This window comes from Chionomys nivalis, chromosome 21 (genome assembly GCF_950005125.1).
Source record: "Chionomys nivalis chromosome 21, mChiNiv1.1, whole genome shotgun sequence".
Classification (NCBI taxonomy): domain Eukaryota; kingdom Metazoa; phylum Chordata; class Mammalia; order Rodentia; family Cricetidae; genus Chionomys; species Chionomys nivalis.
Window position 1 is genome coordinate 41,813,220 of NC_080106.1, and position 26,503 is coordinate 41,839,722.

General features: G+C 52.7%; 3 protein-coding genes across 3 annotated transcripts; 2 read left to right on the plus strand and 1 right to left on the minus strand.

Moving 5' to 3' along the window:
- The first annotated feature begins 1,573 nt into the window (after window positions 1–1,573).
- Window positions 1,574–3,810, plus strand: Rln3 (relaxin 3). Its single transcript, XM_057753851.1, has 2 exons — window positions 1,574–1,765; window positions 3,145–3,810. Exons 1-2 carry the CDS (start codon window positions 1,579–1,581, stop codon window positions 3,381–3,383), a joined length of 426 nt encoding a protein of 141 aa, XP_057609834.1. The 5' UTR covers window positions 1,574–1,578; the 3' UTR covers window positions 3,384–3,810.
- A 136-nt stretch (window positions 3,811–3,946) lies between these two features.
- Il27ra (interleukin 27 receptor subunit alpha) lies at window positions 3,947–15,898 on the plus strand. The gene is made up of 14 exons (XM_057753850.1): window positions 3,947–4,063; window positions 4,305–4,422; window positions 5,361–5,518; window positions 5,607–5,764; window positions 6,970–7,126; window positions 7,229–7,302; window positions 10,279–10,462; window positions 10,555–10,743; window positions 12,595–12,696; window positions 12,778–12,936; window positions 14,714–14,839; window positions 15,176–15,266; window positions 15,396–15,489; window positions 15,591–15,898. Exons 1-14 carry the CDS (start codon window positions 3,976–3,978, stop codon window positions 15,765–15,767), a joined length of 1,875 nt encoding a protein of 624 aa, XP_057609833.1. The 5' UTR covers window positions 3,947–3,975; the 3' UTR covers window positions 15,768–15,898.
- A 758-nt stretch (window positions 15,899–16,656) lies between these two features.
- Palm3 (paralemmin 3) lies at window positions 16,657–25,371 on the minus strand. Its single transcript, XM_057754014.1, has 7 exons — window positions 25,315–25,371; window positions 22,496–22,544; window positions 20,414–20,494; window positions 19,813–19,955; window positions 19,620–19,704; window positions 18,721–18,766; window positions 16,657–18,585 (listed from the first exon to the last, which is right to left on the minus strand). Exons 1-7 carry the CDS (start codon window positions 25,359–25,361, stop codon window positions 16,838–16,840), a joined length of 2,199 nt encoding a protein of 732 aa, XP_057609997.1. The 5' UTR covers window positions 25,362–25,371; the 3' UTR covers window positions 16,657–16,837.
- Between the last annotated feature and the right edge of the window lie 1,132 nt (window positions 25,372–26,503).

A 26,503-nucleotide genomic window follows, 5' to 3' on the forward strand; every position in this document is an offset into this window, starting at 1 on the left:
GTGTTTGCTGCAAAAGCATGAAGGCCTGAGTTCAAATCCCCAGAACCCACATTAAAAAGCTGTGTGTGGCTCCTTTGCTGTGGTTGTTGGAGACAGCCAGACCACTAGGCCACTCAGGAGGCTGAGGCAGAGGGATAGCAAGTCTGAGGCCAGCCTGGGCTCCGCAGTCACTGACTGACGCAGTATGCGGTTAGAATTCTATCTTTGCCGGGTTTTCTCAGCAATGAGGATTGAACCCAGAACAAGTGCTCTATCACTCTGTGTATTTATTATGTGGGTGTATGTGCGCCTGAGTGAGTTTATGTGTAGCATGTGAGTACAGGGGCTGTGGAGGCCAGAAGAGGGCACCAGATGCCCTGGAACTGAAGTCCCAGGTGATTGTTTTTTGTTTTGTTTTGTTTTTTTTTTGGTTTTTTGAGACAGGGTTTCTCTGTGGTTTTGGAGCCTGTCCTGGAACTAGCTCTTGTAGACCAGGCTGGTCTCGAACTCACAAAGATCCACCTGCCTCTGCCTCCCAAGTGCTGGGATTAAAGGCGTGCGCCACCACCGCCCGGCCTCCCAGGTGATTGTTAACCTCCAATGTGGGTGCTGAGAACCAAACTGCAGGTCTCTGGGAAAGCAGCACGTGTTGCGCCATCCCTCAGCCTCCCAGCCTGTCTGTTTTTTCAGACAAGGTCTCATCATGTTGCCCAAGTTGGTCTCACATTTCTCTACATTCCCACAATCCTCCTGCCTTGGCTTCACGAGTACAGGGAGCAAGGTTGGCCCCCAGGATCTAGGGAAAAGGTCAAGGGTCACAGCTGCCCTGCAGAGTGACCTTTCTTTAATGTGTGCTTTTTATTGTTGTTTATGTCTATATATGTGCATGTATGAGCATGTACATGCAGGTCCCACAGGAGGCCAGATGGGGGCGTCAAATCCCCTGTGACTGGAGTTACAGGCAACCATGAGCTTCCTGCTTTGGGTGCAGGAAACCAAACTTGGGCCACCTGGAAGAGCAGGACACCTCTTATCTTCTGCGCCAGTGCCATTTCTTCAGCTCCAGTGGAGATCTTGATGCTAGAGTTTGAGGTTAGCCAGGCTGGGAGATTGTCTATAAATAAATAGAAAGGAGGGGGGGAGGGAGGGAGGGAGGGAGGGAGGGAGGGAGGGAGGGAGGGAGGGAGAGAGAGAGAGAAAAAGAGAGAGAGAGAGAGAGAGAGAGAAAGAGAGAGAGAGAGAGAGAGAGAAGGAAGGAGAGGAAGGAAGGAAGGAAGGAAGGAAGGAAGGAAGGAAGGAAGGAAGGAAGGAAGGAAGGAAGGAAGGAAGGTGGCGGTTTACTCTTATAATTCCAGCACTTACTAGTAGACAAAGCACGAGAACTTCCCGGGTGCGGAAGGATGACAGAGAGTTGAGCTATGTCACCCTGTCTGCATGAAAGGTTATCTTTTGGCAAGGAGATGGTAAAGGTCAGGCTGCCTCCCCTCTGTGAGGAAGATAACTCAGGTCAGCGGGAGGGGCTGAGATCTAGCCTGTATAAATGGGAGGACAGAGGTGGTGCAGAGAGAGCCACCTTGGTTGCAGGCATCTCAGCTGAGCATGGCACCCCGCGGGCTGCTGCTGCTGGCTTCCTGGGCTCTCCTTGGGACTCTGCAGCTGCAGGCCGATGCGAGGCCAGCTCCCTACGTGGTGAAGCTTTGCGGGCGCGAGTTCATCAGAGCGGTCATCTTCACCTGCGGGGGCTCGCGATGGCGCCGGGCGGACATCTTGGCCCATGACTCTCTAGGTGAGTATGTGTGTGGCCTGGGTGGACGATCACCCTGGAACAGGTGGCCAAAACAGAGGAGGGGTGTATAGCCAGGCATGGCGCACACTGGACTTCCAAATATTTGGGAGGTGGTGGCAGAAGTTTCCTGCATTTCAGGGCAGCCTGGGCTACCCATTAAGACCCAATCTTAAAAATTCAAAGTAAAAACAGAAGGTTTGGTGGAATAGTGTTCCTCTCTAGCCACACTGTGGGAACACCTGCCTGGCCTTTGCGCTTCCGCAGGACCAGGGTGGTCCAGTTGTAGAGTTGAGATGGCCAGAAACCCAGGGTGCCGGCAGAGGTGTAAAGGCGAGAGCCATCAGGCCACCTTTTCCTGAGTCCTGGCTGTGTGGAGCCTGGCACCAAGCACTCAACAGAGGTGCCACTGTCCCTGAGGCGCCTGCTGAGGGCACAGCAGGTTTTGGAGCCCAGTGAGCAGGGCAGGTGGAGGGCTATGGGCACAGGGCTTGATTTTGCCACCTCCTGGCTGCCCCTGCTCCCCCTTGGAGAGACAATCCCTGGCAAAATGGAAGACACAGCAGGTGAGATCGGGCAGAATTCTTTAAGGGTAGACAATTTAGTGGGTGGGGTTGGAGAGGCAAGGAGGGTGCAGCTCCTTAGAGGCAAGGCTTGCTGGCACATGGCTAGAATCCCAGCACTCTGGGAAGCTGAGGCAGGAGGGGCACGAGTTCCAGCGCAGCCCGAGACTTTGTTCTCAAAAAACAAAACTGAGGGCAGTGATGAGGACGGAGCGATGGGTGGGTGATGGACGCGTGTGCGGATAGCAGTGTGCCTGGGTTAAAGCAGTAGCCTATGGCCGAGTGGCTGTGTCCTCACCAGAGCTCACTGAGGAGCCACCGGCTCATCTGGATAGTGGGTGGCAATAGCAGCAGCTCCGTGGCTGTCACCGAGGGGACCGAGGAAGTTAATGTGGCAAACGATCAAGACAGTCAATAAATAATCAGCGTTCATTTGCGGCTCATTGTGTATCCGATTTAATTGTGCTTTTGCTGGCGCTAAGCCTCCCACTATCGATAAAACTGAAGAGAGTAGGAGCCAGTATTTCCCCCCACTTCATGGAAAAGAAAACTGAGCCTCAGAGAGGTAAGCTCATTTATGATTCTAAGTTAGGGAGCCTCACTTCCAAATACATACTGTCATCCACCTGGTCCACATTAAATAAAGAATAACATGAACTCCGTGACAGGAAAGTCGGGCTTAGTATTGAAACTAGTAACAAAGCCCAGGACCGCATGAAATAAAACTTTGTATAGCAACCTTGATTCTCAAGACCAGAGATACAACCTGGCCAGACAGGAGCCGGCATTCTGAGCCCTAATGCTTCCTCTGCTTTACAGGGGACTTCTTCCCTGATGCAGAAGCCAATACGGACAACCTGGCCAGCGAACTGGACGAAGCTGTGGGCTCCAGCGAGTGGCTCGCCCTGACCAAATCCCCCCAGGCCTTCTATGGTAGTCGACCCAGCTGGCAAGGGTCGCCTGGAGCAGTTCGGGGCAGCAGAGATGTCCTGGCTGGCCTTTCCAGCAGCTGCTGCGAGTGGGGTTGTAGTAAGAGTCAAATCAGCAGCTTGTGCTAGGACCCGGGTCGGGCGATGGGGGCCACGCCCGGTGCCTCCAACCTGCTGTCTGTGCGATGCTCACAAGCCTTCCTACGGCCAAGGCATTGCAGCCTCCGCGGTCTCCTCACAGACCTTCTGCCAAGACGCTACCTAGCCCCACCTAGCTCCGGACCACACCCATACCCAGCCAAGCGGAAACTTGATCTTCCTGGCTGAATTCTTCCCCTCCCCAACCCCAGCTCCAGAGAGCCCGGCTACAGCCAGGCTTCCACCTACCCAAACTGGCCACACTAAGAACCCACGTCCTGTCCAGTCCTAATTGCCACCGCTGTTTCCTGGCCAGGCCATTTCAACCTACGCCCCCCTCCCCGCTCCTCTCCCTTCGGTCCCCAGCCCAAAGCACTCTGCTGCAGACCCCAGGGCTGGGGACGCGAGGTCCCCAGTACTCAGGCTTTCCCACTACAAAATAAAGGTTCAGTTCTGAACATTTGCACGCGTGCGTGTCATTGCTGGGGGTGGGCGGATTTGGGGACTTCCCGCCAGGGGCGGGGTGTCTTCCTTCTTAGGCTGCAAGCCCCAGGCCTGGCGGTGCCTCTTGTCCCTGGGAACCATGAGCGTGCCCCGGGTTGCTTGCCTCACACATTTGGAGCTGCTGCTGCTGCCACTGCTGCCGCTGCTGCTTGGGACGCGGCCCCAGGGTGAGAGGCTTCGTGAGTGGCCGACTTGGGATCACAGTTTTAGGGCGGCGGGGACTAGGTGACAACAGGATGTAGCAGGATTGGGGAGGGGCCCGGGACTCCCTCTGCGCTGTCCCAGCACGTGCCAGGCCCTGGACCCCGGCACTCCCGCAGTACCGGAGAATGAACGCATCCACAGTCTGGCATGTTTAGAGCCCTCGGAACTTGATCGTGGCCCTCTCGGCCCTCTGCGCCCCCACAGGCAGCCCCGGCCCACTGCAATGCTACAGCGTCGGACCCTTGGGAAACCTGAACTGTTCCTGGGAACCTCTGGGTCACCTGGAGATTCCACTTGTGCTGTATCACCAGAGTCAGAAGTAGTGAGTAACCTGGAGTGGTGTGGGGAAACTGAGGCACGGGAAGTGGCCACTCGGATTGCAACTGACTTTGGTTAAGAGGACCCCCGAGTCCTGCTACTGGGAATTTCTTCCACATTTTCAAGACCCTCAAGCCAGGTCCCACTCATTTCCTTTCTGCATAACTCTGGACTAGTCATGCAGTAACTAGTCCCCCCCCCAATGCAGTAATGATGGCACGTGCCTCCCATGATTGATTCTGTCCATCAATGAGCTAGGCACATGGCAAAGAAAAATGTTTAGTACCAGGAAGCAGGTTTATATCGCCGTTCAACATCAGGCAGATAGCTTGACTTTTTCGAGCAGTTTACTCTATGAACACACCAGTCTAAGCCAGCATGGTGAAGCACATCTGCAACCCCAGCACTAGGGGACCAGGCAGGAAGATCAGGAGTTCAAAGACAGCCTCAGTTTCATAACCAGTGGCCAGCCTGGGCTTCTTGAAATCCTGTCTCAAAAAAAAAAAAAAAAATCAGTCTAGTGCTTGGAATCACAATGAAAGTGGGTGCTGGGGGTGGGCAGGGTGCAGATGTGATCTAGAAACTCCATTCTAGTTGGACTGAGTAAGGGACGGTGATAAGGGCTTTGGGAGGAGGAGGACGTTTCTGAGACATTCTTTCTGTGTGAAGCTAGCCTCTAACAATCCTCCTGTTTCCATCTCCCATGTGCTGGGATGACAGGGAACCGTCCCCTGGCCCACTACAGAGCTCTTTCAACATGCACATGGACTGCAGGATTTTAGAGGAGTAACAGAGAGGTTAAGGCACTTGCCTGCCTCAGGTCGCACCGCTTTGAAATAGAGCAGCGCTTCAGATGCCAGCAGCGTAGGTGGAGGGTTTGACGTCAGCTCAAGGGCGCTTAGCCTGGGCCAGCCTGCCTCTCTTCCCCATCTCTCCCCACAGCCATTTCAATAGAACCTGGGAGGTAAAGGTGCCTTCCAGGCAGAACTGGGTGACCATTCCCCGGGAACAGTTCACCATGGCTGACACACTCCGCATCTGGGGGACACAAGAGGGCCAACCTCTCTGGTCCCCTGTCTTCGTGAACCTGGAAACCCAAAGTAACGCAGTGGGAGGGTGAGGCACAGTGCGGCGGGGGGGGGGTAGTTGGAGGTCCTAGCTCAGCGTGCTCTGGCCTCCTATTCACAGTGAAGCCAGGCACCCCCCAGCTCCTCTCTGATGTGGACTTCTCTGAGGACAAACCCTTGGAGGCCACTATGCTGTGGAAACCACCTCTGTGGCCACCTCATAAGCTTCTCATCTGTCAATTCCAGTACAAAAGATGCCAGGAAAAAGAGTGGACTCAGGTGAGTGGGGGGGGGCTTCTTTCCCACCCTATCCCTGATAGATAGGATTTGACGTCTGTCACGGAGTTACCCTCAAATCTCACATAGAAGGCCTCATAAGCAACTTTGTTCACTTGTTTCTGTTTTCTGTCTACTTAGCCATGCAGCCAGCCAGCCAGTCTCAGAGACATGATCCTCCAGCCTCAGCCTCCCAAGCTCTGTACAGCAGGATATCATTGCCACTTCTAGACAATGGGTATGGGGGGCGGGGCAGTGAGACAAGATTTCACTGTGTGGTCCTGGCTAGCCTGAAACTCACAGAGATCCACCTGCCTATGCCCCCCATGTTGGGATTAAAGATTTGCACACACCTGGTTTGTATGAGTATCTTGATCAGTTAAAAAATTTTGTCTTGCCGGGCGGTGGTGGCGCACGCCTTTAATCCCAGCACTTGGGAGGCAGAGGCAGGCGGATCTCTGGGAGTTCGAGGCCAGCCTGGTCTACAAGAGCTAGTTCCAGGACAGGCTCCAAAGCCACAGAGAAACCCTGTCTCGAAAAACCAAAAAAAAAAAAAAAAAAAAAAAAATTTGTCTTGGGCTGGACAGATTGCTCAGCGATTAAGGGCACTGGCTGCTTTTCCAAAGGACCCGAGTTCAATTCCCAGCACCCAATCTGATGTCCTCTTCTATCATGTAGGAATACATGCAAAGCATCCATACATAAAATAAAGATATTTAAAATAAAAACAGGTTTTTTAAAAATTTTGTCTCAAAACAAACAAAAAACCCAAACAAACCATAGACTACAGCTGGGAAGATTGCTCAGTAATCAAAATGACACACAAACATGAGGTCCTGAGATCCCAGCACCCATGGAGGAAAGACAAGTATGATAGCACCATGTAACCGCAGCAGAGGCAGACACAGGTGGATCTCAGAACTTACCGACCATCCAGTCCAACGAATGAGTCAGTGAGAGACCTCGTCTCAAAAATAAAGAAGAGGCTAGCAAGATGACTTAGTGGGTAAAGGAAGGCATTTGACACCAACACCTGTATACACACAAGCGCGCGCGCGCGCACACGCACGCACACTCCGAGGGCCTGCTGTAAATACTCAGTACTAGAGGGCTTACCTAGCCTGTGCCAGACCCAGGGCTACAGCTTCGGGAAAAGAACTCGCCTCAGCACAGAAGGCTACCCCATCACTTCCTCATCCTTTTCCCAGCTGGAGCCACAACTGAAGACAGATCTGCTTCCTCCTGTTGAGATGCAGAACCTGGAACCCGGCACCAGCTACCAGGTGTCCGGCCGCTGTCGAGTGGAGAACGGAGATCCCTGGGGCGAGTGGAGCCCGGACCTGTCCTTCCAGACGCCGTTCTTCCGTAAGGATGCCTCCATTAGTGTTGCACTCCTGGGCCTCGGTCCACCACAGGTCAGGCAGCCTTGCCCATCTAACTGTACCTGCCTTTGCCTGTCCTCATCAGCTCCTCAAGACGTGTGGATTTCGGGCGCCGTCTGTGAGACAGCTGGCAACCGGACAGCCCTGCTTCTCTGGAAGGTAAGCAAGCGCCAAGTCCCAAGATAGTTCTCTGCAGGGGTCTGGGAACGCCCAAGCAGCAGTGCCTTCCTCTGCTGCCCCCTGGAGGTTATTTCCTGAATTGCAGCAGTCCCTTGCAGTGCTGGTCCACCAACACCACCAACTTGACAGAGATCTGTGGTGTTGGGCGGGATCCAGTGTCCCAAGCAGAAGGCAACAGAAATGAAAGTCTAGACTCAGGACATGAATTCAGTGCAGCTTGGCAAGATGTCACACTTGTGCTGCAAATCCCGCGCTGCCATCAAACAGGTGGTAGAAGAGGGTGTCATAGTCCTCCTGATTCAAGGTGGCTCACGCTTGTGATCCCAGCACTCAAAAGGCCGAGGCAGGAAGATTGCATGTTCAAGACCAGCCAGAGTGAGTGCAAGATCAGGACATCTTAGTCTGAAAGACAAAAAGATTTGAAAGGGGAGCTCGGGGCTGGAGAGATGGCTCAGCAGTTAAGAGCACTGGCTGCTCTTCTGAAGGACCCAGGTTCAATTCCCAGCACCCACATGACAGCTTGCCACTCTCTGTAACCACAGTACCAGGAGATCTCACAGACAAACATGGAGGCAAAACACCAATGCACATGAAGTGAAATAAAATAAATAAAAGTGGGGGGCTCAGTGACAGAAGACTAAGAGAGAATTATGTGGTCCCAGGCTTCATGCTCAGCAACGAACAAATTTACTATTGAACTTCTAATGTCTGCTGGGCATGGCTGAACTCCGAAAGGAATAAAACATATATGACCCTTGAGCCACACAATTAAATGCCATCCATTTAGTTCCAAGTGTATTTATGCTTGTATACATGCATGTATGTGAGTGTGCATGCATTTGAATGCATGTATGTGTGTATGCATGTACATAAGTGTATGCATTCATGTAAAAACATATGTGTGTGCGGATGCATGTCTGCATACATTTATACCCTCGAATTCACAGAGATCCACCTGTCTCTGTCTCCTAATTAGTGATTTTGAAGGTGCTTGATATTGGTCCTTGCTAGAGTTTTCTGAAATTCACTTAAACTGGAATCACTTACACTTTTCCATCCTTGTAAGTTTCCACTGGGAGGAAGTAGCAAAGCCCTAAGGGAGGGAGCCAGAGGTGTGCGGCAGGGCAGGAGCCCTTAATAAATATTTCAAAGCTCTTAGGTCCTGCTGGGATGCAGACCAGAATGCAGCTTTCCTAGAATGTCTGAGGTCATGGGCTCTGTCTGCAGCTCTGTGTGAGCCAGATGTGAAGGTGCAGCTGTAATCCCAGCAATGGGGAGGTGGGAGCAGGGGGAGCAAGGTCGTCCTTGGCTGTATATTGAATTTGAGGCCGGCCTTCTTTTGTGAGGTCCCGTTTCAAAGAAAAGAGAGAAAACAAGGGGTGAAGTACTAGGCAATCTGAAAGACAGCGTTCAATCCCAGGAACCATGTAAAGAGCGGGATGGAGCTGGAGGGATGGTGGGCACAGGCTGCTCTTCAAGAGGATCCAGATTCAATTTCCAGAACCCACATCTCAGCTCACAACTGTCTGTAGTAGCTTCAATTCCAGGGGATCCAATGCTTTCTACTGGTCTCTGAGAGTGCAGTTACGCATGTACAAGCAAAACACTCCTACACACACACACACACACACACAAAATAAAATAAACATGTTTGTTTGTTTTCCGTGCAGCCCTGACTGTCCTTGAAATCGCTCAGTAGACCAGGCTGGCCTTGAACTCAGAGATCCACCTGCCTCTGCCTAACCTCAGCTGGGGTTAAAGGTGTGTGCCACCATGCTTGGCTAATAAATCTTAAAGCTACAAACAAGAAAAACCACAGTAAGCTGGTGTTGTGGCGTGTGTCCCAGCACGTCTCCAGTGAGAGGAACGGAGACAGAAGAGCCCCCTAGCTCTTGATGGTGAGAGAGACGCCCCTGAAGATGTAAAGAGAAAGCCAACTCCTGAGAAACTGTCCTCTGCCTCCACACGTGTGCCGTGGCAATGTGCATGCGCGCACACACACACACTCACATAAAATAAAAAGAAATTGATATTTAAGATAAATGTTTCTGGGGCAGCTAGGAGAGCTTACTGCTCTTGCTGAGAATGTGAGCTTGGTTTTAAGCATCCACACCAGGCAGCTTTTAACTGCTCATAACTCCAGGGAGTCCTCTGGCTCCTTGGGTACTAAAGTCATGTGCACATACATCAACACACATGTGTGCGCACACATGTGCATGCACACACACATCTCTTAAAAAATATAATATTAATTTGTGTATGCTTGCACGTGTTTAAGTGTGTATATGAAGAGGCCAGAGGACTCTCATCTTTGCTCAGGCTCTGTCCACCATGGTTTTTGAGACATGGTTTTTCATTGTTCCTGTAACTTGCCAAGCAGGGATTAAAGGTATGCACCACTACTGCCTGGCCCACGTCTGGCTTTCTAAACATCTGTTCTGGGGATTGAATTTGGGTCCTTATGGTTGCACAGCAAGCACTTTGCCAACTGAGCCACCTCCCCAGCCCTGTATATACAACTGTATTTCAAAAACATCAAGTCAGCAAACTCAAGTGCCAAGACCAGGCTGTTATTATTGTTGTTTTGTTTGCTTGTTTTTAAAGTCTTGTTTGATTGCTATCTAAACCAAGATTAGCAAGGGCAGAATGAGGCAGGGCCCTAGGTGCAGGATCAAACTATCTTTATGTAAAATTGGTACTCTGCTTGCAGGGTCACATTTAGCCCAGGCTGGCCTCAAACTTGTGGCCTCCTCCTGCCTCTGCCTCCTGAGTACTGAGATCACAGATGTGACACCAGGCTCCTCCTTAACCTCGATGCCTTCGTGGCTGTCTCCTTGCCCTCCCCAGGCCTCTTTTGTAAACTCTGAGACTCATGAGCTGCCGCTCTGCCCGACTTAGCAGGTGCCTTGCCATCATCATAGTGGGGGATGCTAACTACAACTTTTCCTCCCTTAGAACCTGGGACCCTCCGTGCAGGGAACTTACAGAGTCGTGTTTGGGGTTGGAAATGTTACTATGACTCAAGAAGAGGTCCCTTGCTGCAAGTCCTCCATCCCCACACTGATTGAGTGGGCTGTAGTGTCCACTGTCAGCACCACCAACGAGACGCTTCTCGCCAACCTGTCTTTGGTCTGCTTGGGTAAAACGACATGAAATGTCTTCTGTCCAGTACCTTGGGGGACAAGATAACCTTCCCGAATGAACAGTCACGATATCTCCCCCTGCTTCCAGCTCCAGAATCTGCCCCCCATGGTGTGGTCGTCAGCAGCATTGATGGGAGCTCAGGGTTACTGGTGACCTGGCAACAGGGGACCGGGGAACCGTGGGAGTATGTGGTAGACTGGGCTCGAGATGGTGACAGCCTGGACAAGCTCAACTGGATCCATCTCCCCACTGCAAACCTCAGTGCTCTGCTACCAGGTTAGGCCCTGGGACACCTGGGATCCCATCTACACCGGTACAGGGGCTGTTGCCAGAGCAAAATACCTGGGGCTGGACACTTACAGATTTGTTTAGCTCCTGGACACAGGTCTGTGTCCACAGCCTCAGTGGCCTGCACTTTTATTTCCTGGCCTCGAGGCAAAATCACACTGTGGTCACTGACAGAGCCAGCACACCTGAGCACGGATGCTGGACCAGCAGTGAAGAGGGCTGAGTTATGCTCTCCACTTCCCCACACTGAGATATGCAGAGCCTTGCTTTCCTACTCTGGGGACTTACTTATTTTATTTACTTATTTTTTGTTGTTGTTTCTGTTTTAGGTTTTTTGAGACAGGGCTTCTCTGTGTAACCATGGCTGACTTGGAACTCACTCTGTAGACCAGGTTGGACTTGAACTCATAGAGAATCTGTCTTGGGGCTGACTTTAAATGTGTGAGCTATGAGCCGGGCTGTGGTGGCGCATGCCTTTAATCCCAGCACTAGGGAGGCAGAGGCAGGTGGATCTCTGTGAGTTCAAGTCCAGCCTGGTCTACAAGAGCTAGTTCCAGGACAGGAACCAAAAGCTACGGAGAAACCCTGTCTCAAAAAAAAAAAAAAAAAAAAAAAAAAAAGGTGTGAGCTGTGAGCTATGATGCCTGGCTTCTTACTCCCCTGTTTCATAAATTATTTATGTGTATGGGTGTTTTGCCTGAATGTATGTTCTAAGAATGTAGAGTACCCATGGAGACCAGAAGAAGGTAGTAGATTCCTGACCTGGAGTTACAGATGGTTGTGAGCTGCCATGTGGGTGCTGGGACCCGAACCTGTGTCCTCTAGAAGAGCAGCCAGTGCTCTTAACCACAGAGCCATTTTTCCAGGCCCTTAATCCTTTTGTCATTTTTGAAATGGTGTCTCACTGGGCAGTCCTGCCTGGCTGGAACTTCCTGTGTAGACCAAACTGGCCTGGATTAAAGATGTGTTATCACTACACCCAGATATTATCTTAGTTTTTTTTTTTTTTTTCCAAAACAGGGTTTTTCTGTGTAGCAGCCCTGACTGTCCTAGAACTTGTTATGTAGACCAAAATGACCTTGAACTCACAGAGATCCGCCTGCCTCTGCCTCCCTGAGTGCTGGGATTAAAAGCGTGTGCCACCACCACCCAGCTTTATTTTAGTTTTTAGTCTATTCTCTTTTTTTCTCCCCATATAGTCTGATGTATCCCAGGCTAGCCTTGAATTCACTAACCAAAGATGATCTTGAACTTCTGACCCTCCTGTATCTACCCTTCAAGTGATGGAATTCCAGGCATGTGTCCCTATACCAGTGCCTTTAATCCCAGCACTCAGGAGGCAGAAGCAGGCGGATCTCTGTGAGTTTGTGGCCAGCCTGGTCTACAGAGCAAGTTCCAGGATAGGCTCCAAAGCTACAGAGAAACCCTGTCTCGAATAAACAAACAAACAATAAAGTAAAATAAGAGTCTGGAGAGATGGCTCAGTGACCAAGAGTCGTACTGCTTGTATTGAGGATTTAACTAGGGTTTTGTGCAAGCCAGGCAGGCACTCTACCCACTGAGTCATAGCCTCAGCCCTGCTTCTCAGTTCCTGGAGGCATAGTCTCTCTGTGTAGTGCAGCCTCAGAGAGCCACAGGTGCAAGTCACTGCATACCACTGGGACTGGTCCCGTCCTGGGCTGTTTACATGTTGCTTCTCTTCCCCTCCAGTCTCAGGTCTCATTGGCACTTTGTGGAACAGCCTTCCTTAGGGGCCCAAATGACAGCTCCCACGGCTCTGGCTCTGCGCTGGGGAGGGAGAACCAGCTGTGAATGTTCTCTTCTTCCTGTTTCCCCCAGGGGATTTTGAAGGAGGGGTACCCTATCGAGTTACAGTGACTGCAGTATTCCCTGGGGGGTTAGCTGCTGCCCCCTCAGTTTGGGGATTCACAGAGGACTTAGGTAAGAATTGGCTCTGGAGGATGAGGGAGGGGCCTCGTTCTTGGAACTGCGGAGATACTGATACGCCCGGTTTCTTCACAGTGCCCCTTGCTGGACCAGCAGTTTGGCGACTCCAAGATGACCCCCCAGGGACACCTGCTATAGCGTGGGAAGAGGTACCAAGACCCAAACTCCGAGGCCAGGCTACTCACTATACCTTGTGCATACAGGGTGAAGCCATCCCCACCTTCTGCAGGAATGGTGAGCTTCCTGCCTCTGGTCCCTTCCTGTATCCCCAAAGATCCACCTGTTATCCACGCTGTCCCTACTTTCCCAGTTCCTGGGAATTCTATGTCACCAAGTTCCCAGAGAACAGCAACAGTCTCGTCTACCGCTGAAATGGACTTACTGAGACATCAAAGACAAAGGCTCCAGTCTGTCCTCACTGACAGTGATGGTACCTGTCATATTTCATTAAGTGAAAAGTATAAAAAGGACCACAGATTCTGAGATAGCTTTGTTATTGATAAAAGGCCCAACATTGAGCAAAGCCAAGGCTCAAATACGCCAAGAAATTTCTCTCAATGTCAACAGGGCTTGTAGAATTGCTTGTGACTTTTATTTCCTTCTGTTTCCCTTGAGATTGGCTAACGTTTTCCTATAATAACACATTCCTGGGACTGGGGCAAAATTCAACAGTTAAAGGCACTGACTGCTCTTGCAGAGGACCTGGGTTCTGTTACCAGCACCTATATAGTAGCAAACAAACAGCCTCTGTCCTCCAGTGTCGGAGTATCTGGCGCCCTCTTCTGGTCTCCACCGGCACTGCATACGTGCGGAGCACAGACATTCAGGCAAAATACCCACACACCTAAGAAAAATTTAAAAGATTGTTATGGGGTTGGCTGGTGCCTCAGCATAGAGTTCCTGTCTTGAATTCCCCAGTGAGGGGCTCAGCAGAAGAGCAAGTGTCCAGCATGTGCAAGGCCTTGGGTTTTACCCCCATCACTGAAGAAACAAAATTGTTATTCTTTTCTTCCTAACTATAAAAGTTACCCGAACTTGTTACAAAGTTTGACTCACGGGCCTGTGAAATGGCTCACCAAATTAATACTCCTGCCATTGGGTCTGACGACTTGAGTTCAGTCGCATGGTGGGAGGAATGAACCAGCTCCCACATGGCCTCCAAACCTGTGCCATCACACAGAGACTAAGTCCCCGTGGGAACACCCCAGGGACATCATGATCTCTTCTTGCTCCCATTTGGGAAGCTTTCCTGAACACTGTGCATGCATGGTTACAGTGGGTTTGTGAAACCTGAATTTTTTTTTTTTTTTTTTTTTTTTTTTGGTTTTTCGAGACAGGGTTTCTCTGTGGTTTTGGAGCCTGTCCTGGAACTAGCTCTTGTAGACCAGGCTGGTCTCGAACTCACAGAGATCCGCCTGCCTCTGCCTCCCGAGTGCTGGGATTAAAGGCGTGCGCCACCACCGCCCGGCCTGAATGTTTTTGTTTATTGAGACAGGGTCTCCCTTGATCTCAACCTGACCTGGAAATTACATTCTGAGGAACTGGAATGACAGGCACACACTATTGTGCCCTGGACCTCCCTCCTCAGGGCTGGGGATCAAACTCTGGGCCTTGTGCATTGGAGGCAAGCGCTCAGGCAGCTGACTTCCCAATGGAAGATTCACAGACATAGACAATGGAGATAGCATCCAATCGTCACATGGCGCTCAGAGATGTTCACAAAATGAGGGGTCAGAGATTGGTTAAGGAAGTGACAGTGCACAGAATTCCAGACCAGGGGCTGTGAGATGGCCCCTGCCATGAAACCCGATACCTATGGTGGAATAGGTGGTGAGAAACGACCTCTGACCTCATGTGTGCCATGACATGCATGGGGCAAGCCCCTCACAGAGTAATAGAATGCCACATAAATAAACAAAGAACGCTGGTACCGCCATGCGGAAGGTGTAGACAGAGTGGTGTGTGCAAATGACTTTACTACTCCCCCAACTTCTTTGGTTGTGTCCTTCAGTGAGCAGTAATACCCAGAATGTCACTCTGCGTAGCCTTCACTGGGGTTCCTTCGAGCTGTGGGTGACGGTGTCCACCATTGCAGGACAGGGCCCACCGGGTCCTAGCCTTCGGCTTCACCTATCAGGTACGATGGGGCTACCTGTGCACTTCTGGCTAGGGGTGTCTTGAAGTCATGACACGGGCTTCACTGGTGGATAGCTTCTGATGGAGAGGATCACATACAGGATAATATCGAGGATGGAACCGAGGACCACACCCCGTTTGCCTCAGGGTACTCTGCGTCTTCTAAATGCTGTTGTATTATCCAGTGTTTGTCTGCAACAGCGTCCCCCCAACCCTGCCTCTGCCTGTCAGCAAACCCCTATACCCCTAAACCCCTCACCCCCTTCGTCATGATGGCTGCTCCCAAAGCCCTTGTTCAAGATGGCTGTCTAGTTCTCCATATCCTCCCCACCCACAGACAATGAAGTCAGATGGAAGATTCTGCCTTGTGTCCTGTCCCTATGGGGCTTGCTCCTGGCAGGTTGTGGCCTGAGCCTAGCCGCCACCAGGTAAGGCTTTCAGATATGGGGCCTCTACTCTGTTGGGGGTTCAGCAGCTAAACCTAGGGTGGGTGGCCTCGGGGTTCAGGAAGTGATGGATTCTAGCAACATGTTTGCCACCGGGTCCCTACTGGCCAGGTGCCTCCACCAGCGATACAAGTTGCTTCCTCAGTGGATCTGGGAGAGAGTTCCTGACCCTGCCAACAGCAATTCTGGGCAGCCTTACATAAAGGTGAGAAGCTGCCAACTGTGGGACCACCACTCTCTAACTGGAGGATGCCGGGGCAAGTGGGGTGGGGGAGGACCGCCGCGTGTAAGTCTCCATCTCCCCAGGAGGTGAGCCTGCCCCAGCCACCCAAGGAAGGACCCATCTTGGAAGTGGAGGAAATGGAACTGGAACCTATTACTGAGCCCCCTCCAGCCTCTGCCCCTCTTCACTCCGGATATGAGAAACACTTCCTGCCCACACCAGAGGAGCTGAGCCTCGGGCCTCCCGCCTCTAGGTTCTAGCACATTCTACTTCAGGATGGGGGCTGTGTCCCTGTTCTGGATTAGACCTTTTTATTTGTAGTTTTCAGAGATAGGATCTCACTACGTAGCCTTGGTTGGCCTGGAACTCACAGAGATTCACCTGGTTCTGCCTCCCGCGTATGGAAATTGAAGGTTGTGCCACCAGACCTAACCGATTCTTCGTTTTCTAGCCCCTGCATCTTGGACGCCTTTGTGTTCCTGTAGAATTAATATTCTCACTGACCCGATTCTTTTGCTGTTGTCTTCTTTGTTGTGTTGGAGTCTTGTTCCAACCGTGATCTCCTGCTGCAGCACCCCCAGTGCTGGGATATAGGTGTGTCATCTCACCCAGCCACAACCTTTGATTCTAGTAAGACCGACTCCCAGGCAGCATAAAAGGAGGTGATTCCAGCTCAAAAGACACACTCCAGAGACTGGAGAGACGGCTGAGTTGTTAAGAGCCCTTGTTTTCTTGCAGACCAGTTTGGTTCCCTAGCCTTGCAGAGGACCCAGGTTCAATTCCCAACACCCAGAGGTTGGCTCAGAGTCACCTGTAACTCCAGTTCTAGGGAATCTCTAGTGCCCATGTGGCTCCATGAGCACTCACACTCACGGTTATACACAGGCAAACACTCACACACAGAAAATATAAACAAGCCTGGCGATGGTGGTGCATGCCTCTAATCCCAGTGCTTGGAGACAGGTGGATCTCTTGAATTCGAGGCCAGCCTGGTCTACAGAATGAGTTTCAGGATAGCCAGGGCTACACAAAGAAACCCTGCCTCAAAAAAGACCAGACAAAACAAAACAAAAAGAAGACACACAGTCAGGCTGCCAGAGTGCCTTAACATTTAATTTTCAAGTATAAAGGCTTCATTGCAGAAGGGAGTCAGGGCCACAGGCAGTGGGCAGGGAGTCTAAAAGCCCAGGTGTAGGTAAACACAGGGGCCTGCTGGCTCCTGGGTACCACCACCAGTCCTATGGTACCCTGTCTGCGCCTGGGACCTTCTGCTGGATGCCAGGCAGCGAGGTAGCTGTGAGGAGTAGGGTGCTGGGCGGCAGGCGTAGGCTCACATGACCACACAACACTGGCACGTCTTTTGCTTAGGGCCACTAGCCTCTTTGGCCTCAGCTAGCTCAAGCTGCCGGGCAGGTGCATAGGTAGGTGCGGGGTGGTCACCTGGGTTGGTGCTGGACACCTCCTGATGGAGCAGTGGCTGGCTTTCCACAGGCTGCTCCGCTGCTGGGGTCTCTGCCAAGAGTGGGGTGGCATCCCCGGGGAGACCCTCACTCTCAGCACAGGGTTGAGGCTCCCTGGCTGTCTCTTCCACGGGTCCTTCTTGCTTCTCCAGGCCCTGTAGTCCTTGTTCCTCTGATGTGGGCTTCTTATGAACTGAAAGAGGGGTCCCTGACTGGCTGGCATCCTCCACCAGAAACTCTGCTCCTTCACTGGGTTTGTCTTGCTCTTCTGGGCTCAACTCCTCCTTGATGCCTGGGGTTTTCTCTGCCTCTGATGACAGCTCACTGCCTCCTGGGTCTCTATCCAATAACGTTTTACTTTCTTTAGCTTCTTCATCCAATGAGCCCTCACCGTGGCCTGGCCCCTCATCCAATAATTCCTCACTTCCTCTAGTTTCTTCACCCAATGAGCCCTCACCTCCTGGTTCTCCTTCCAAAAGTTTCTTGTTTGTTTTTGACTCTCTGTCCAATGAGCTCTCACTGTCTTTCTCCTGGTCTGATGGAACCTCACTTCCTCTTCTCTCTGGGTCCAGGGGGCCCTCTGGTTTTCTCCCTGCCACCAATGGCGTCTCAGTGGTGGCTGGCTCTTCCTCGCCTCCTTTTTCTGCTTCCAGTGGCTCTCCATCTTCCTTCTCTCTCACTGCCTGCTTTTCCTCATCTGTTGTTACCTCTGCCAGAGGGGGGCTTTCACCGTCCTTTTCCTCCCCCTTTTCTGCCTGGCTTCCCTCTCTTTCCTGGACTGGCTCTGGCACCTCGGCTGCCCCACCTCTCTCTACCTTGAGCTTTTCTGCCATTCCCCTCTCTTCCGAGCCCTCTGATTTCTTCACCTCCCAGGACTCTCCACTGCCTCCCAGCTGTGCTCCCATCAAAGCCTCAGGTCCTCCCTCACAGCCTACCCCTGGAGGCACTTCCAAGCCCTCCATCAAGAGCTCCTCCCAGTCTTCGCTGAGGGCTACTCTCTCCACCCAAATGAAGGACCCCTCCTCTCCTCCAGGGCCCCCCTGCCCAACACCTTCAGGACTATCCCTGGAAGCACCTTTCTCTTTTCTGGAAGTTTCAGCCTCAGATAGCTCCTGGAGCCTCGGGGGACTGGCTTGTGTGGCCTCTGCATCCCTGTCTGTCTCCCCTGTGACGTCGGAATCACTGCCTCCCAGCCCCTCCCAGACCACCTCCACCACACCCCTCCCCTCCTTCACCCAAGTGGGGAGCTCAGGGCTGCTAGTGCCCTGCCTGGACTCAATGGCCTCCAGCACGACTTCTTCCACCTTGGCCTCCAGCTCCACGCCCTTGGGGTCTGTGGTACTGTTCTCAGTGGCCCGAAGCCCAGCCCAAACCACCTCCACCACACCATCTCCTTTGGCTTGAGTGATACTCGCTGCCCCTGGGCTGAGCTGCTCTTGAAGGGGCCTATGCCCAGGGCAGGGGCCATTGGCTTCTGAAGAGGCCCCTATGGCCTCAGGGGATGGCCTCAAGGCTGGCAGAACCTCACTGAGCTCCTTCCTGGGATCAGAGGGGGACTCGGGGGACATGCCCACTGGACCAGCTGGCAGGGAAGTTCTCTTGTCCACATCACTGAGGCCTGGGGGAATGAAGGGAGGAAAGGGTAGGGCGGTCAGGATGATAGGGGGATAAAAAAGGATCCTCATCCCAGATTCCTTTGGGTCAAGTGATCTAGTGGTGGCTGTTCCCTAGACCTCGGGATTCCAATACTTACCTGCAGGAACCACCTCCATGGTGGGCTGAGAGAGAGGTCGGGGACCCTGCAAGAAGAATAGAGACACAGTCAAATCAACCCTGGTTTGTGCGCCGCCTGTTTCACCAATACCATGTTAATGCTTCACTGACCAGCTTCTGAGGTTGCCATAGACAAAGGATTCCTGGGGGAGGGAAGATGTGTTGGGATGGAACCCAGCACCTGGGGCACTCAAGGCTGCCAGGGCAGCACAGCTGAGCCATGTTCCCAACCTGAGAGGACCTGACACAATCAGACTTTAAGTTCTGATGGGAAGAGGAAAGTAATCAGCATAACAACAAATAAACCTATTGCACATTGGGGGAGGGGGAGAGAAAGGAGCAATGATGGGAAAAGAACCGGGAGCAATCTGGGGGTGTGAGTGTTTGCTGCAGAGACAAGCCTGGGCACGACTTCTGGGCGGGGGGTGGGGGGTGTGTGTGGGGGGGTGCTCTGTCCAGAGTGCTGAACTGGAGATAGTTGTTCCAGGCTAAGAAGGAAACAGCACTGCCACGGCGACAGAAAGGTAAGGGAAAGAGAAGAAGCAGTGTGACCCGCAAGGGATGACAGAGAGAGGTGAAGAAACTGGGGCAGCTGAACACACAAACTCCCTTTATGAGCAAGGCATGGGTGAGAGAAGCCTGCCACCCCACCGCTGGGAAAGCTTAGCGGGAAGATCGCGAGTTCAAGGTCACACTGGGGTAGTAGTTTTAAATTATAATCTCGCTGGCCCCTCCCAAAGGCACTTCCGAGTTGGTATTTCCATTTTAGGAATAGAGCAACTAAGGTCTAGACAAGAAAATCAACTTCTACAGGGACACGGAATAAAGTAACGGTGCTGCTGGCCACACCCCCTCCTCCCCACCCTTTCCAGCCCCTACCTCTCTGCGCCAGGCGGGCCTGCCAGCAGGTCTGTGTTGGGCACCTGTGGACGCACTCTGCAACAGCTGCAGTTGGGACTGGAGTCTGAGGGAGAGAGGGAGCTGCTGGAAACCGGGCCAGACTAAAACTGCTTCATTTCTGAGGGCAGTCAAAGGCTGGGGCAGGGCTCAAAAGCAGGGATTCCCGACTCACGAAAACAAGCTGTCTTCCAGATTACGAATTCGAGCCTGGGCCTGTCCCTCAGGCGACTGCGGGTCCTTGGAGGCCAGGTCCTCCGGCCGCTCCGGTCCTTCAGCTGCCCCATCCATGAGCCAACGTTCTCGGAGAGATTTCCTCTGGACATTGGGAGGGAGTCCGGGGCTGGCCACGGGAAGCCTACCTCCCCACCCATTGCTTGCAAGGTCCAGGGGCCACATCCATCAGGCTGGAAGACATGCCCGTATCTTGTCCCCCAACACCTTGCCAGCAAGTAGCCTTCCCAAACAGAGGCTCACAACCATTATCCTTCCAGCCTGCCTAGTCGACTGGCCCAGCCAAGCTCAGAAAGACCTCCCAATGCGCCCCTCTCCACCCCAGCGTTGACCTAAGGCTCCTTTCATCACATCCAAACTGGGAGAAGCCCTTCATCTTCCCCATACTCTTCCAGAGTGGGGCAGCTGTCTCCATGGCTACCTTTCTCTCGCCTCCTCTCCATCTCCCCTTCCCCAAATTGGACAGAGGTTCCTATTGTCTCTCAATCGGCCTCACAAAGACATCCCCACTTCGCTGCAGGGGCTGGACGGGAGTCCCCAACCTTGAGCCGCTGCACGCGGAGTTTCTCTTCCTCCAGCTCCCGACGCGCAGCGCCAATCTCCTCCTGCAGTCGCCGCTTCTCCTGCGCACACACGACCCAGAGCTGCGGGCGGGCCCAGTGCCGCCCTTCGCCCGCCTCCTCGGGGCTCCCGGGCCTCCCGGGGCGTCCTCCCGCGGGCGGGGACCGCAGAGCGCTGACTCAGCAGCGGGAGGGGCGGGGCGGAACGGGGCGGGATCAGGCGGCCGCGCCCTGATGCTGCGGAGGCCCGGCCACGCCCAATGGTGGTCCGCAGATGGGGGCATGGGGCGGGGCTTAGGAATGGGAACTGGGGTTTGGGGCTTCTAAGATGGGATGACCAGGCGAGGTGCACACGTTTGTAACCCCAAGACACAGGAGGTGGGGGTATGATGGGGTCTCCATGAGTTTCATGCCAGCATGGACTACACAGGGAGTAGTAACTCGGAGGCTACTTTGGGTCAAAAGACCCTGCAACAAAAAATTATTTAAAAAGCAGCCGGGCGGTGGTGGCGCACGCCTTTAATCCCAGCACTGGGGAGGCAGAGGCAGGCGGATCTCTGTGAGTTCGAGACCAGCCTGGTCTACAAGAGCTAGTTCCAGGACAGGCTCCAAAACCACAGAGAAACCCTGTCTCGAAAAACCAAAAAAAAAAAAAAAAAATTATTTAAAAAGCGGATTTAAGGGTATAAAGATATGTGGGTCTAGATGTAGGGAAAGTGCTAGTGAGATGGAGTTCAAAATGGGGGTGCAGAGGTAGACATCCAGAAACTCAGGCATAGAGGTGGAGGCAGAGATGAGGTACAAAGAGGGAAATGCGGTAAGATGGGGTGCAGAGATCGGGTTCAGAAATATGAATGAGATGACAGTGTACCACTTAAAGTTGGGGTGCTCAGGAGTGGGGTCCAGAAAAATGGGGTTGATGAGGTGGGAAAGTTAGTAAGTGAAGTACAAAAAAGAGGATTAGAAAAATGGAGGGGTACAGCAGGTGACCAGAGACTTGGGGTACAGAGGGCCTCCAGGGTTGAGGTACAGACGTAGGCTACAAAGAGTTGGGGCACTAAGAGGTAAAGTCTAAGATGAGGTGAAGAAAGACGGGGTGCAGAGTAGAAGTCAGGGAAATGGAGCACGGAGGTGGGGATCAGAAAAACAAGGGCGCCGAGGTCAGGGTTCAGGGACGATATATAGAACATAGGTTTTGGCACGTGCCTTTAATCCCAGCACTCGGGAGGCAGAGGCAGGCGGATCTCTGTGAGTTCGAGGCCAGCCTGGTCTACAAGAGCTAGTTCCAGGACAGGCTCCAAAGCTACAAAGAAACCCTGTCTCCAAAAAATCAAAAAAAAAAAAAAAACCAAAACCCTAGGTTTTATGCGCCGGCAGTGGTGGCGCACACCTTTAATCTCAGCACTTGGGAGGCAGAGGCAGATGAATCTTAGTGAGTTCAAGGCCAGCTTGTTCTACCACGCAAGGTCTACCAAGGACAGCCAGGACTGTTATACAGAAAAACTCTTGTCTCAAAAACAAAACAAAATAAAAAACAAAAAGAAAGAAAGAAAATAGGTTTTAGAAAGGGTTCTGAAATGTAGGGTGCAGAAATACGGAGTGCAAAGTTGGTTTGGAGAATAAAGGTGCACAGTGGTAGTCAGAAATAGGGAGGGCAAAGAAGAGGGTGCAGAGAGCTGAGGTCCGGAAATAGGCTAGTGAGGGCTGTCAGAGAAATGAGAGGTAGGGGACACACAGGTAGACCAGAAGAACAGAGCTCATAGGATGGGGTTCCCTAAAAAAGGACTCCAAATAAGGGGTGCTATATATGGAGATTTAAGAGGTAGGGAGGTTGAGTGTCACTGGAGAAGATGTTTCTTGGAGGTGCCAAAAGACAGGCGCCCTCCATTCCGGCAGTGACAGAGACTGGACACAGGAGCTGCCTAAGAGGCTCCCTGGACAGATTGGAGCTAAAGGTGCAGCTCAGTTCTTCACAGATCCAGACTCGCTTCCTCTGGGGTAAACATTCCCTACCCTGATGGTGCGGGGCAAGAAGGAGCCTCAAGGTTCTGGAGTGACACTTACAGCGATGACCTCCAGCCGCTGCCGATAGAGGGCGCTCTCCGCCATGACCCTGTGGAGAGAGTGGCTGGGCTGAAGAGGCGTTTCCTAGGGACTCCATCCCTCAGCAGGCGGGCTCCTAAAAGTCCTTTCCTAATTAAGACCCATCCCTGGGCTGCCAAGAAAGAGTCCGGAGCTTTGTCTGTGTTTTCCCCTCTCCACCAGGAAAGCGCCTGGGAGCTGACTGGAGTCTGGATGGTGGAAATGAGAGGCCAAGACTATCAAGCTAAGGCTGAGTCTCACATCTTTCTCAGCCTCAGGCTCACCGGGCAGAGATAGCTTGACCTCAAGTGTGCAAGAGAGCAATTTAAGCAGTTTCCACACTTAATTCAACTTCTGCATAACTACAATAACTATTACAAACAACCACAAACATGCTCAAGTCCTGCCAGGCTCCAAAGAGGCTGTGTGTCTCTTGCTAGTTCCACGCCTTCTCTGAACCTTAGCTTCCACCCTTAAGCACTTAGCTTCCAGCACTAGGGTGTGGGGTATGAGGGAATGTGGGAGAGAGAAGTAACCATTAAACCATTACCATGGTAACTCACAACTGTCTCTTTTCCACTTGTCTACCCTCTTCCTGCTGGGGGCAAGGGTCACTGGGCCATCCTGTCTCACTGTGGACTTTGAGCTCCAAGGAGGGGGATTTGAGGTTTACGGTTTAACCTGGTATTTTCCCACCTTTGTCCTAACTGAAATGTAACAGCATCCGGCTTCCTCACCCCCAGGGGGCTCCCGGATCTTCATTTAGGGAACAGGCACTGTCAAAATACCATGATCATTGACCAGCCCAGGTGTGGGGCCATGTTAGCCCTCCTTCAGCCAATGGTCAGAAAGGTCCATGGCAGACGGGGTGGGCACAAAGATCTTTAGGTGTTTATTAATTTTTTTTTTTTTTTTTTTTTTTTTGCTTTTTTCGAGACAGGGTTTCTCTGTGGTTTTGGAGCCTGTCCTGGAACTAGCTCTTGTAGACCAGGCTGGTCTCGAACTCACAGAGATCCGCCTGCCTCTGCCTCCCAAGTGCTGGGATTGAAGGCGTGCGCCACCACCGCCCGGCTGGGGTTTATCAATTTAAATCCTAACAGGTCAGGGAGAGAATCCCAGCCCCACTGCCCACATTCCAGTCCTCTTGGGTTCTCCGGCCACGCCCTGAAGGCACAACAGAGCTATTTATAGTACCCTAAGTGCCCTGCAGGGCTTCCGCTGGACCACAGCCACCTCGGCTCAGGCTCCACCCCCCACCTGACACTCCAGCTAGGAACAGACCCGGCCAAAGTAGCCACAGGCCACGCGCCTGTCAGGTTTTGAAATGCCCTGTCTGGAGAAACACTTAATCTTCCCCGTAATCCTATGATCCATTTACCAAAGGGAAAACTGAGCCTCTGAGGAGTAGCAAAGAACTCGCCCATGGCTGGGGACAATGCCCAATGAGCCGATGCTCAGAACCAGCTTAAACCTGTCCTCTCAGCTCTGCTGCTGCAGCAGGACAGCCTGGTGTATGCAACAGCAGGATAGCCCAGGCTATGCTACAGCAGGATAGCCTGGTGTATGCTGCAGCCAGATAACCTGGTGCATGCAGCAGCTGGGTAGCCCAGGATATGCTGCAGCAGGATAGCCTGACTGCTTGTCTCAAACAATGTGAGTGGAAAACAATGTAAGGTAGCCCTCTCCACATTCACACACACACACTCACACACAAAATGCACACATATGCACACTCTCACACGACACACACTCTAACACACACAAACTCACACAATGCACCCACACACATACACTGTTACACACTCCCCCACATATATACTCACACACTCACGTATATGCATTCACGCACACACTCACAGTCACATACACTTCTCCCTCACTGCTGACAACACAGTTTGGGGTTCAGGGCCTCCAGAGACCTTCCTTTGGGCAGCCATGGGAGGCCAGAGACCCACTTAGAGGTGGGGACTTCAATTGGGGCAGGGGCCGAAGGTCGCCTGACAGGTGTCCCTGGGAAAGTGTAGACTCCGGTTGTTCACCTCTCTGTCCCTGGGGGAGGGCTGAAGTCCCCTCAGCTGTCCCACTCCTAAGATGCTATCTCCCTAACTCTTCCTTGGGGGGGGGGGATCGGGTTCCCGTTGCTAAGCAACCAGGTTTGTACTTGGTGAATAATGCAATGGAGGGCACAGGAGAGTGAAGGACAGAATTGGGGTCCCTAGTGGAGGGAAGCCGTCTTTCTGGAAGTTTCTATAATCCTTTGGAGTCCCGCTAACCATCCGGCTCCCTGTTAGGGATGGAACCAGACGCATACTGGGCTAGAGCTTCTCTCGGTTTGAAAACCCTCAGCTAAGTCGAACTCCTACACCTTCTTCACGTGGCTCATCTCCTACTCCATGGTCGCGTCTCAGCCATAACCGGCTTGGTACCGAAAGGAGCAGAGGAGTGGCCGCTGACTCGCTACACTACGACTTTGCCAGTCTTTGGAGGCTGGAGCGCTTCCTTCCTTCCTGGACTCCAGCATTCTCGCTCACTCTGCAGACTTGGGGAGTTTGGTGGCAGGCACTAAACTTGGATGCACATTCTTGTACCCTGACATTCTCTGTCCCCCGCCTAACTTTGCAGTAGGCCCAACTCTCTGGGGAAGTGGCCCTCAAGGAGCCCCAGGTTTGGCCGCCAGCACCCCTTGCTCTCCCCTAGGCTCCTTATTGAGAGGCCAGCTGGGGCTCCCGGACTAGGTCAGCGCCCCACCCCTGCGGCCAGCCTTTTCACTCTGCCCACCCGCCCTCACCCCAGACACTTACATGGGTGTGGCTGTGGCCGGGGACAATACCGGGGTCTGCAGGGTCATCTCTACCCAGTAGCCCTCTCGTAGTGTGAGCCAAAGCTCCCCAGTCTGGGCCCTGGTTGGTGGGAGGGGGCTGCGGGGCGGAGCAGGAGAGCAGGTCCGGCTGGTTTGGGCGGGAGGCGCGGCCCGGCTGGGGCTGGGGCAGTGCTAGGGAGCGCTATCAACTTCTTAGGATGAATTATTTACCAGCCTTCGGCCTCCACGCTGCACTCGGCTGCCTCCCAGTTCACACGCACGCAGCCACGCCGGTGCTTCAGCAGGTGGGGGAGAGCGGCCAGGCACTGACCCGCGGCCGCCTGGACACTGGCGCCTGCGCCTGCGTCGGGCACTCAGACTTTAGAAAAAGCCCAGGGTCACTGGCTCCCTTCTAGGACCTTGGAACAGGCGGGAGGGAGAGCTCCCTGACTCAGCTTCTGGAGACCATGGCAACCAAGAAGCCTGGGATGGGGTCACTGTGGGCAACTGGTATCAGGTTTCAAAACCTCAGTTTGCTTCGCTGTGAAATGGGAGGATAAGCACAAATGGCCTGCAGATCAGAAGGCTCTATTGTGTTTAGAGATGGGGTTAGAAATGAGAAAGGACAGCTGTGCGGTGGTGGTGCACACCTTTAATCCCAGCACTTGGGAGGTAGAGAGGCAGGAGGCTCTCTGTGAGTTCAAGGCCAGCCTGGTCTACAAAGTGAGTTCCAGGACAGCCAGAGCTGTTACACAGAGAAACCCTCTCTCAAAAAACCGAAAGAAAGAAAAGAGGGGGGGGGGGAGGAAGCATCAAGAAGGAAAGAAAGAAAGAAAGAAAGAAAGAAAGAAAGAAAGAAAGAGCAGGAGGTGAGCTCACTATTGAAGATGCCTTTCCTTTGAACACTGAGTGTTGCAATGTAAGCTCAACACAACTAGACCAGGTTTGATCTTTATCCTGCGAGAGCAGCTCTTGTCTGTTTCTGCTAGGTGCTACAGAGGAACTCTGAGCAAGGCCCCTCCCCTCCAGCCGGAGTGGTAAGTTCACCCACATTCAAGCCTTTCCCGTCCTGACTGCTTCAGGGCCCCTTGCACACCTTTGGCGTGTAAAATGGAGGTCTTCTGCTTGCACAAGGGCCCACCATGATCGCCTACGTCCCACCAGCACAGACTCCAGGCAGGTGGCCTGAC

Excerpts from the sequence above, each read along its gene's own strand:
- Rln3 (XM_057753851.1), top strand. The coding sequence starts at position 1,579 with ATGGCACCCCGCGGGCTGCTGCTGCTGGCTTCCTGGGCTCTCCTTGGG. Across the intron at positions 1,766-3,144 it reads CTTGGCCCATGACTCTCTAG|GGGACTTCTTCCCTGATGCA; the intron begins GTGAGTATGTGT and ends TCTGCTTTACAG.
- Il27ra (XM_057753850.1), top strand. The coding sequence starts at position 3,976 with ATGAGCGTGCCCCGGGTTGCTTGCCTCACACATTTGGAGCTGCTGCTG. Across the intron at positions 10,744-12,594 it reads CCTCAGTGCTCTGCTACCAG|GGGATTTTGAAGGAGGGGTA; the intron begins GTTAGGCCCTGG and ends TGTTTCCCCCAG. Across the intron at positions 15,490-15,590 it reads CTGGGCAGCCTTACATAAAG|GAGGTGAGCCTGCCCCAGCC; the intron begins GTGAGAAGCTGC and ends CCATCTCCCCAG.
- Palm3 (XM_057754014.1), bottom strand. The coding sequence starts at position 25,361 with ATGACCCTGCAGACCCCGGTATTGTCCCCGGCCACAGCCACACCCAT. Across the intron at positions 19,956-20,413 it reads TCCGCGTGCAGCGGCTCAAG|AGGAAATCTCTCCGAGAACG; the intron begins GTTGGGGACTCC and ends CCCAATGTCCAG. Across the intron at positions 19,705-19,812 it reads CTGGAAGACAGCTTGTTTTC|ACTCCAGTCCCAACTGCAGC; the intron begins GTGAGTCGGGAA and ends TCTCTCCCTCAG.